Consider the following 10,857-nt stretch of genomic DNA (forward strand, 5'->3'; position numbering starts at 1 on the left):
AACTAAGATGATCCTTTCTATCAATCTGTTATTCTAGCTCTCTAGTTCCTAGGGCTGAGCTTATAGTGGCTATGCTTATACTATCTCTTCTATACTTTAGAGCATTTTTAATTTCTTTATAGGGTTCAGGCAAAGTGTTTAGAAGCACATAGGCCTCATTTTCATCACCAAGTTTTTCTCCTAGAGTTTTAAATTCAACAACAATTTTCTTCAACTCATCTAAGTTATCGATTAAAGTTTTAAATGAATCCATTTTAAATGTAAAGAATTTCTCCCTAAGATACATTTTACTAGGAAGATCTTTAGTAGAATATAACTCTTCTAATTTAGTCCATATCCTATAGACAGTTTCTTGATCTAAAACTTGTCTAAGAATACTGTCACTAAGGTTTAGAACCAACGTACCATAGGCTTCCAGCTCCCAGTCTTCTTTTTCTTGGGCTGTCACAGTGGCAGGGAGTGTTGATGGCTCAAGGAGGGCTCTGTGAGCTTTCTGTTGGTCGAGAATCGCCTTGATTTTGGCCTTCTACAAGCTGAAGTCTCCTCTGCCATCAAATTTCTCCACTTCGAATCTTGCTACTGACATTTTTGGATGAAAAACTTGAATCTTGATTCTTCAAGAACTGTAATCTTGTAAGTCTTTCGCTCTGATACCACTTTATTGGGCTGCTTCTTGTTGAATGAATGAAATGAGCCCAAATGATGAATAATATGTCCCTTCTTGCTGATCCAATTTCGTGAGTCCAAATATTTTACCCCAAAAGAATTTTGGTTTGGTAGAATACTTGGATATCGTTTGTCCACAAACTTCCAGCTTATGTGCTCCACTAACCTTTGCCTGATGGAAGTGAAAGAAAAATTATTTTGATGGGATGATATTTTCAGAATTAATTTCCTTTCTCTCTTTTTCTCTCTCATTCTCGCTTTCGATTTCTGCAGAGCTTCTTCTAATCCTAATTTTCTGTTTGTTATGTGCGACTGCTTGAGTAAACGATCGTTGAACAAAATTATGCAATCTTGTAGAAGAAAGAAGGAAGAGAAGCGCTACACAACGATATGCGTGGTTTGGAAAAATGAGGCCTACATCCACGGGGTGGAGGAAAGATCTTTATTTGAGAGCTAAGTCACAGATTTTTTCTTTTACGGATTTCAAGTTTTCTTGAAGCTATTGTAATTGTATGCTATGAAATTTGTAAATGATGAGTACTTATACTATTTTCTGATACAAGTAGTTACAATAACAAACTGTAAGAATTAAAGAAATGTGAATAGTTCTTGAATAATGTTTGAGCTTATTTTCTTCAGTGGGGTCGCATCCGATAGTGTCCCCAGAATAAGGTACTTAGCCTTATCCGTATACTATAGACCATTTTGGCTATTTGCTCGAACTTGATTCACTCTTATGTCTCCACATAAAGTTCAAGTACTCATGTAATAGCCATGGATTTTAGTTTATTGGATTTAGGTTATTTCTAAAAATGAAAAGAGCAATTCAAACATTCAATAACAACTTTATTGAATTAAACTTTAATAACATCTATATTGATTAACTGAATAAGTTTATTGTTTACAAATCACGAGTTTTAGGACATAAAACCTAATAACTTGAACATAATCCACTATATGTCAACTACACATGTTTCAAGCCTCATGCAAATAACCTTGGATTTTGTTTTACTGGATATAGTTATGCAAATTAAAAACATAATATAAACTCACATGTTATTTTATGAATCATAAAAAAATTGTTTATTTATTACAAACTATGAGTTTAGGACATAAAACGTAATATTATTAACCTCTCTTCACAAAGTAATGTATTCTAAAAAATTCACACAACTTGAACATCATTGATCAGCCTTCAAGGAAGGTAATCTGCAAGGAGACTACCTTGAAGATGATTTGACAGAGCCGACATGTCGACTTTCTCCTTGTGATACGATTTGCAGACGAAATACAGCACAGTTTTCGCCACAAGCTTGATCAAATGATTCAACAAAAACGACAAAAACCAAATAATCCCCACAATAACCCTTCCCACAACTCCCAATGGTAGCCACCGAACAATGACAGACATATAATTACACAACACGACGTGAACTACTCCGTAGGACAAAGTGAAGGACAAGAAAAGAATCATGGCCACCACTGCCCTTTTCCCTTTAAGCAATGCCTTGCTTTTGGCCATGGCTTTGAACCCACATGAAGACTCTTCTAAAACCGAAACAACGTGTGACATTTCCCAAATTATCGTCAAATACAAAAACGCCCCAAGGTAAGAGATGGTGAAGAAAGTAACAATGATTGTTAGATAATTATTGTCATAGATCATGGCTTCATTTGCTCCAAACACCGAAACAGAAATGAACACTACAAAAACGATCATCAAAAAGGCAATAAAGTTGAAGGCTAACCAAGCTGCAAGAATGCACAAGAAGGTGACAAGAAGCCGCGTAAAGAGTTTGGGTAGACGGTGATCACGTCCTTGAACGAAACGTCGTGCGCTTTGCGGATGTGAGCGATGGTGTAGACGAAGGCAGAGGATGAGAGGAGAGAGAAGACAATGGAGAAGATCAAGGATAGGATGTGGGATAGTTTATGGAATTTGGGTGGGGTTTTTATGGTACGTTGTAAAATCAAGAGATGGAATGTTGTGGAGTGGGCAAAGATTGAGAGGGAGAAAGGAAGAATGAAGACAAGAGTGATTTGGGTAAAGATCTTTCTCCATTTGTGTATCAATTTGCTGGTTTCATGCAAGATTTCACAAATAATTCCCATGAAATGCATTTTTACGTATTCGACATCCATTTTTTTTCCTAGGAGAAGAAAAGAGGAAAATAAGGTGAAATTTGAAGATGAGGATCTTTAGAAAATACAATTGAGATTTATAGCTAGAAATTAAGTTGCTTCTCTTTCATGTTTAAATGAGATGAAGTTTGAATCATCATTCTAAATATTTTCTCTTTCTATGATTGGATAGATAAAAAATAAATTTTATGAAGAAAAAGACCAAGAATTGGTAAACCTACCTATGTCATTGCATTGGACTTTTATATTAGTTATTATTATTATTTTTTTATTGAATATTTATTAGTTAAAACTTATTTATCAATGAAATATAATTAAATTAAGGAATTTATTTTCCTTGATGTATTCACTTCGTGAGTTATTCAAATAATGTGAGTCTCTTATGTTTAGAAGCCTTTGTTGTGCTTATTCGTCTGATAATTCTCAAGTGCTAATCATTTTAAGGGACTATTCGAGACGTTAAGCTAAATCTTATGTTTGGAGTTCATATATATATACGGTTTATATGTTTATATTTGTGTTGCAGAGTTATTTTATCAGAATTAGGAAATCTGTGTATGGGGTGTTGAATTGAATTCATATGTCAAATATATTTCGTACAGATATTTCTAACAAAAATAATCTGTTTTAATTTTATAAACTTTTTATTCAATAATTCTAAATTTGATAAACGCTGATAGACTTCTATTAGCCTTTATCGGCCTCCATAAAAATGATTAAAATTTTGCTATTTTGTGTAAATAGTTTCCCTTATTTTTCTATTTTTAAAATCCTTCATACTTTTACATATCTTTTGTTTAATAAATTATGGTTTTATTTTTTTTTAAATACACATGTATTGTTATGAGTTTTGGAAAATGGGCTTAGGGTTTACTTTTAGATATGCATTTCAAAAAAAAAAAAAAAAAAAAAAAAAAAGAAGAAGAAAATTAATTTACGAAATCATTTTACAAATTTGTGCACATGACATTTCTACTTAAGTTATATAACTTTATATTGGATTCATTGGAATAAAACAACTTGGACTTCTATTGTAAGTGGAATATCCTCGTAATGTAATTGTACTATAATCACCCTAATAATGGTCATGTTACAATTTGGCAAAATATATATATATATATATATATATATATATGTAACAAATGACCACATTTTTTTGGCCAAGTTGTATGATACAAAATATATATATATATATATATATGATATGGACCAACAAATTGGTCAGTTGACTTACACAAAAAAATTACATAAACATCCATCCAAATCATTTTTCTGATATATATGCTCGACAACTTCCTTTTGCCTCCCAAACAACAGTTTATACATATCTTTTTGTCATGATATAAGCTTTTGTTTTAATTAACTTGGAAACAATTGTTTTTCAAAAAGTCATTTTCATTTAAATATTTTTTTATAAAAAAAAATGTTTAAAATTAAAACACTCGTGTTTGAAAACCTTTTCTCAAAAGTATTTTTATATACAATTTTTTTTGGTTTGTTGTATGCTAAAATTACTTTTATTAAGGCAAAATTACAATAAAGGACTACTACGAAATACTATGGACTAATAATTTAAAATAATGGTCACTTAAGTTGGTGGAGGCGACTGCTGGCAGAGGTTGCTGAAGTTGGCTGCCAACAATGGTGGTGGTCACCGGTGGAAATCATCAAAGGTGGAGGCTGGAATTGGTCATCGAAGTGGTAACAGGGCATGAAGCCTCTGTTCTAGAAGGCTCTTTTATCTACTCTGATGCACTAGCCTCAACACAAGACAAGGCCAATCATGTAAACCCCTTGGGAAACATGATTGGGACTTGGACTTCGAATGCACCTACCATATGACCCCTATGAAACCTTGATTCAACAACTATAAGAAAATTGATGGAGAAATAGTTTACATAGGAAACAACCAAGGTTGTAAAATTGATGGGATTGGTTAAATGTCACAAAACTCAAAGATGGGAATGTGAAACTCCTTAGAAATATCAGACATGTACCACTTCTTATGAGGAATCTAATTTCCCTGGGAATGCTAGATGTAGTTGGGTGTGAATATAGAGGAAATGGTGGAACTCTTGAGGTTCTCAAAGATTCCAAGGTGGTCCTTGTTGGGGATAAGGTAAGTGACCTATTTGTGGTCAGAGGAGTTGAAATGATGACAGGGGCTTACACAGTGACTGTTGGGGTTGATGTCCTAAATCTTGTAGGGTCCTATAGTTTGTAAATCTTATATGCAGTGACTGTTGGGGTTGATGCCCTAAAATAAATATATGATATTTTATTCACTTTGTCGATAAAATATGATATTTTAGTTGCATTAACCATGAACCAATAAACTAACATCCAAAGCTATCATTGTAACTTAAATAGATATGTACAAACATATGGTGGATCATGTTTAAATGATAACCTAAATGATCTGTAGTAGATGGATAAGGCTTGGTACCTTATCCTGGTGATACTACGAGTATGGCCCGCTTTGTAGGTGTTATAATTGTTGTAAAGTGCTACAAATGATCTGATCTTCATCATTCATGTATTAGACATACGAACAGGGATATTCTATACAAAGGAGTTGGTATAAGATCGAACAAAATATTTAGTCTCATTATATAACACTGTTTATAACGGAGACTTACATTTCACCAGGATGACCATAGATAACATGATCTAAATCCTAAGTGAATTGTGAACTCTTGCTTGTGAGTGCGGTCTTTTGACTTATATGGGTGAGAGTGGCCAAATCACCGACTTAACAAGCCTACCATTTTAGGGATTCGTCTGATTAGGGAGCTAGGAAAACAGCTACACAAGATAGAATTCACTTATTCCCTAATGTCGGGATATGTAGATAAATTACTCTCTTAAGGGCTGATTCCGGGGCTTAAACAATGTGCTCACACCTTCTCTTAGTTCGAGAGAGATTTGGTCATAGTTGGACTATGACTTATTGTTCATTAGAGGGGTTAATGGTACTTAAGGAGTTGGATGTTGTTGGGATTTTTGTCTTAATTCTCTCGGAGTCTCGTTGTTTTGTAAAGATACACATTGTTCAATGAATAAAATAAGTGTCATTTAATATGGCATTTACTCATATCCAATAAACAAAGCTCCTTGGTTATCTTATGTGAACTTAAACACATATATGTGATATACAAGTGGATCATGCCTTAAGTGATAACCTAAATAGGTCTGTAGTATAAGGATTAAGATGGGATACCTGATCCTGGTGATACTACGGATACGGCCCACGTTGTAGAGATTTATAAGTGTTATAAACTACTACAGATGGTAGATCCTGACCATTCATGTGGAGACGTGTGAGCGGGGGTATCCTATACAAAGAGTTTGTATAAGACCTAGACCACGAGATGACTAGACTTTGTATCTAACACTGTTAATGCTAGATACTTGCATCTCATCTGTAAACGACCATAGGTGACACGACCTCAATCCTAAGTGTTTTGGGAACTCCTACCTTTGAGGGCAGTCTTTTGATTAGTATGGGTGAGAGTGGCCAGATTGCCAACTCAACATGCCTACCTTTTTGGGGACTTGTCTGATATGGGAGCTAGAAACTCAATCCACAATATGGAATTCACTTCTTTCCCGAAGAAGGAATAAGTAGAGAGATTGCTCCCTTAAGGGCTGATTCCGAAGCTTAAACATAGTGGCCATAACTTCTCTTTGGAAGAGAAGACTCAGTCATAGTAGGACTATGACTTATGTTCATTAGAGGAATCAGTGGTACTTAAGGAGACGATGTAACTACAGAAGCATAACAGTTATTGACCCACCTATACTTACAAGCGATCTGTGAAGGGTTGTCACATTGCTGATTGGTTATGATCTACACATAATATATCTGCAATAAGGAGAATTCAGTTGTCGGTCTTTAGTGGAGTGCCTGGTAGTTAACGGATGGTGGATCCCGTGACTAAAGAGTTTATTAAGTTATTCACGTACCGCTGGAGCTTTGACTTATAGGTCCATGAGGTCCCCTTGGTAGCTTAATGGATTCAGTTGAGGATCAGTTCTTGATGTTGATTTGAAATGTTCAAATTGACAAGAGGTATTTTGATTTTATATGATATAATGAGTATGATGTATAAGATACATCTAGTGGAGGATTGATGTAAATGAGATTTACATTAAGTACCATAGAATAGAAAAGGAACTATGGTTTATATGTTTCATGAGGTGAAATGTTAAAACTTTAGGTTATGAATATAGTATGATAAGTTGGTTATCATTTATGTTTATAATAATATTATTATTGGATAATTAATTCTTTTTCTTTTAAATAATCAAAGTAGTAGGTGGTTATTGAATCATTGTAACTGTGAATTTAGAAGGGAAATAGTTTTCCTATTTTGAAAGAAGTTTTATAAAGAGATTGAAAAAGTTTTGAGTTTTCTCTCTGTGCAAAAGAAACTCACGAAGTCGTCAAGTAAATTCAATTTTACTAAACGACGACTGGGCAAGCTAAACGATCGTGCAATTACGAGCCAAACGATCATGCAGTATTTACTAAACGATCACTTAGTTATGCTAGACGATCGCTGGCCCAAGGTAAACGATCGTGTAGAGTCTGTAGACGACAAACCGAGCTAAACGATGAGCTAAACGATCGCGTAGCTTTTGCTAGACGATCACTTAGCTTTATCTAAAAAATTGGGCATCGACTATACGATAGGTCTCCGCCATCTCCCACTTGCTCCGTCGTGTACGCGCCGGTTTTCCTTCATTCGTTTGCCTCATACCATGTTCGAACAGAACCCACCCTCTAGATTCTCACACCGAGAATACCAAGGTAGCATTGTTGGTGGTGTCATACTTAACTCGACACCGTCGAGGTTTTCTGGAGGCCGTTCGTAGTGCTATGGAGGCCGTTCATGTTGCAGAGGAGTTCATGACCGAGGAGATCGTTGAGGATGAGCGCGAAGTGTTCGTGCGGTGTTGCAGTAGTGTAGATCGAGCGTTCGTGGTTTCTGGTTGTTCGAGCGTTCATGCGCAACGAAGCATGGAGACGCTTCTGCCATTGTGCGTAGAGTTTTCTCTTTATGCATTTCAGTTTCTTCATGCTTTAATTTCTCTATATGAATTGTATAACCGATTGTTTGAAGTTGACTGTAAATATATGTTCATTCATGATTGTAATTTGGAATTATCGTTCTTCCGCTGCTCATGGAAATCTTACTTTCGATTTCCTTCAATTGGTATCAGAGACAGGTATTTTCTAATCGATCATTTAGCTAATGCTGAGCGATGGGGTAAATCGTTTGCCATATCACGTAGCATTGGTTGAGCGATCGTGTAGGTGCTAGAGGTAGACGATCATAGTGGGACCATGCGATGCTCGTCGTTTAGTCGAAGGCGCACGCTAGACGATCGTATAGTTTGCAAGCTTCATCGCTTCTTACTACCTATGCGATCGCATGTATGCGTTACAGAGGCGCTAGCTAAGCGATCGCTTAGGCGATGGAGCTTCGTGGCATCGTAGTTGCTTAGACGATCGCAGAAGGCGGGCACTGTGCAGAGCACGTTAAGCGATCGTGTACTTCAGGCTTCATCGCTTAGTAAAGGTACACAATCATGTAGTAATAGCTAAACGATCATTTTGATTTTTCTAGACGATCGTATAGTAAATGCTAAACGATCGTTTAACTTTGGGAGTGCTGGCAAGCGATAGAACAAAGTGTTTGTTTTATCGTGTAGGCAATCGCGAGGTGCTAAGTACATGATGGATGGTTGGAGAAGCGATGCTTTGTCGAGTGGTTCAAGATTCAGTTTGCCTGTTTGAACCGGAGACTTCTTGTCTTTGTAATAGTTAGCTTTCTTTTTATGATTTTAAGACAATATCACCCGGTTCATCAACTTTGATTGCTTATACATGTGATGTATGATACTTATATGCCAAAATGTTTGTCATATAGTTAAAACCCACCTTAGGTTATGCAATTATTCATGCATTATGTATTATAAATGTTATAATCGAGCATGAAGAAATTATTTAAAAGCATGTGCATGCATCATGAACTATAAGAGTTATATTTTGCATGCATTGAGCATTATCATGCATCATCCTTTTCTTATAAATGTTATAGTCTAAGGGTGAATGGAAGCATGTTTTGCTTGTTTCATTGCTGTTTTGTATAAGTGTTATATAAAAGAAGTAGCAATGAATGGACAATGCGTTGAGCATGACACTTAGGTTGTTTATAATCGATATGAATGCCTTGCATGTGTTAGTCTTGCATTGCGATTGTTTCCATTTATAAGTGTTATCAGACCTAAATCAATAATTCAGAGTTGCATGCTGACTTAGGGTGAACTCAAGTTTTTTAAAAGGGTTTTAAAATAGGATTGAGATAGACCTAAGTTCAAATGGTTCTAAAGAGTTTAGTAACCTAGATTAATCTTTTAAAATCAGTTTAATAAGATTAAATTGGTTGAAATAAAAGATTAGATTTGTTGTAAACCTATCTATAAGGGACCTTTTGTCTAAGGCGGGTTCTGGCTAGGCTGGGGTTCTTAAGTTGACGAAAACATAACACCCCTACCTGGGAACCTACCTGGAAAGGTGAATTAGATAGATTTTGAACAAGCATGCAACGATTTGGTCAAAAACTCCATTAAAGAGTTTAATGGACGATGATCAAAAGTTTTTTAACTATCCAAAGTAAATGTTACTCTTGAGAAAACCTAAAAGTCACTTAGTTAAAATCCTTAGCCGTGTTTTTTCTAAGTAAGCTAAACCCTAGGTTATAGAATACTCAGTGGGAGGAAGAGGCGTATCAGATATGGCTATGATTCCACTCACGTTTCTCCCTGTATTTTTACACTGTGAGATTCAAGCATGGCCTTGAGATGCCTAGGATGCATCCCCCTTCGGATGGTGTTTGCATGAGTTAATATCAAGATGGATGGAGAGAGTGTTTATAGTAAGTGGGTGAAGGGTGTGTGTCAACACGTCCTATGGTCTCTGTCATCGGTTCACACTGTGAAATCATTTTGTACACCCTCGTGTCGCCTTCGGAGCGTCCCCCTTCGAATGGGTTTTGTACAGTTGGTCAATATCAAGGTCAACTCCAAAAATGGATAGGGTCGCTTTAGGTTTTGCCCCAATCGGATTTTTTCCCTTCGGATTGGCCTTTTGGGACGGACCTCTAGGGCTTAAAATTGTGGGTCACACTTATGGGAGATTGTTAAGTAAGTTAATTATCTCTTGGCCAAATCAATTATGGCTTGTCGTTATAGGAACAAGAGTTGTTCTGGTATTAATGATTGGTTGAGAACTTCTTAATTCAAAGAAGAGATAACTGACCTCCCTTTGGAAACTTTTTTCCTAAACCTTTGAAGCGTCATTGCGAAACTAGATGTCACACGGGGTTCATGTTAGTTTTGCTAAAACCTTATTGGATGTTGTTTTATTTTACAACGAGTATTTGCTTAAAACCTAACGTAGGTCAATGTGTTTTTCTTTTTAGCTACTAGTTAGTATTTTCGTTTAAAGCTTTTAAAAATGGCCGATTACTTACAATGGAAAGAATCGTATGAAATGAATTTCGTGGCAAACGACCTCCATCCCACTACTCTCCAAAGAGGAGACAAGACAATAAATATGATTTATTGGTCTTGGAGACATGTCTGGTAGAGAATGATGATTCTGCCTTGATCCTTGACTCAGGTGCTACCAATCATGTCAGTTCCTCTTACTAAGGATTCAGTTCCTGGCAAACGTTGCCATAGAGAGAGAGGACTCTTCGAGTCGGTACTGGTGAGGTCGTTTCCGCTGTTGCTGTAGACAGGCTAAAGTTATTTGTTGACAAGAAACGTTATCTGTTACTAGATAATGTTTTTGTAGTTCCTCATATTAACAGGAACTTAATCTCGGTTTCTTGTCTAATTGAACAAGGCTATACCGTCTCTTTTTCTGAAATAAAGTGTTTATTTTCAAGAATGGAATGTAGATTGGTTATGGTTCAATGGAAAATAACTTATATGTACTAAGTTCGTTAGTCATAAAAGCCTGGTTTAATACTGAAA

The 10,857-nt window shown here is 35.9% G+C and overlaps 1 protein-coding gene across 1 annotated transcript; it reads right to left on the minus strand.

The window, feature by feature from the left end:
- Positions 1 to 1,861: 1,861 nt before the first annotated feature.
- Positions 1,862 to 2,239, minus strand: LOC150036841 (uncharacterized). The gene has a single exon (XM_090313254.1). It carries the CDS (start codon positions 2,237 to 2,239, stop codon positions 1,862 to 1,864), a length of 378 nt encoding a protein of 125 aa, XP_090169380.1.
- Between the last annotated feature and the right edge of the window lie 8,618 nt (positions 2,240 to 10,857).

Source organism: Benincasa hispida, chromosome 4 (genome assembly GCF_027475165.1).
Source record: "Benincasa hispida cultivar pf3 chromosome 4, pf3_genome.v1.1, whole genome shotgun sequence".
NCBI classification, from domain to species: domain Eukaryota; kingdom Viridiplantae; phylum Streptophyta; class Magnoliopsida; order Cucurbitales; family Cucurbitaceae; genus Benincasa; species Benincasa hispida.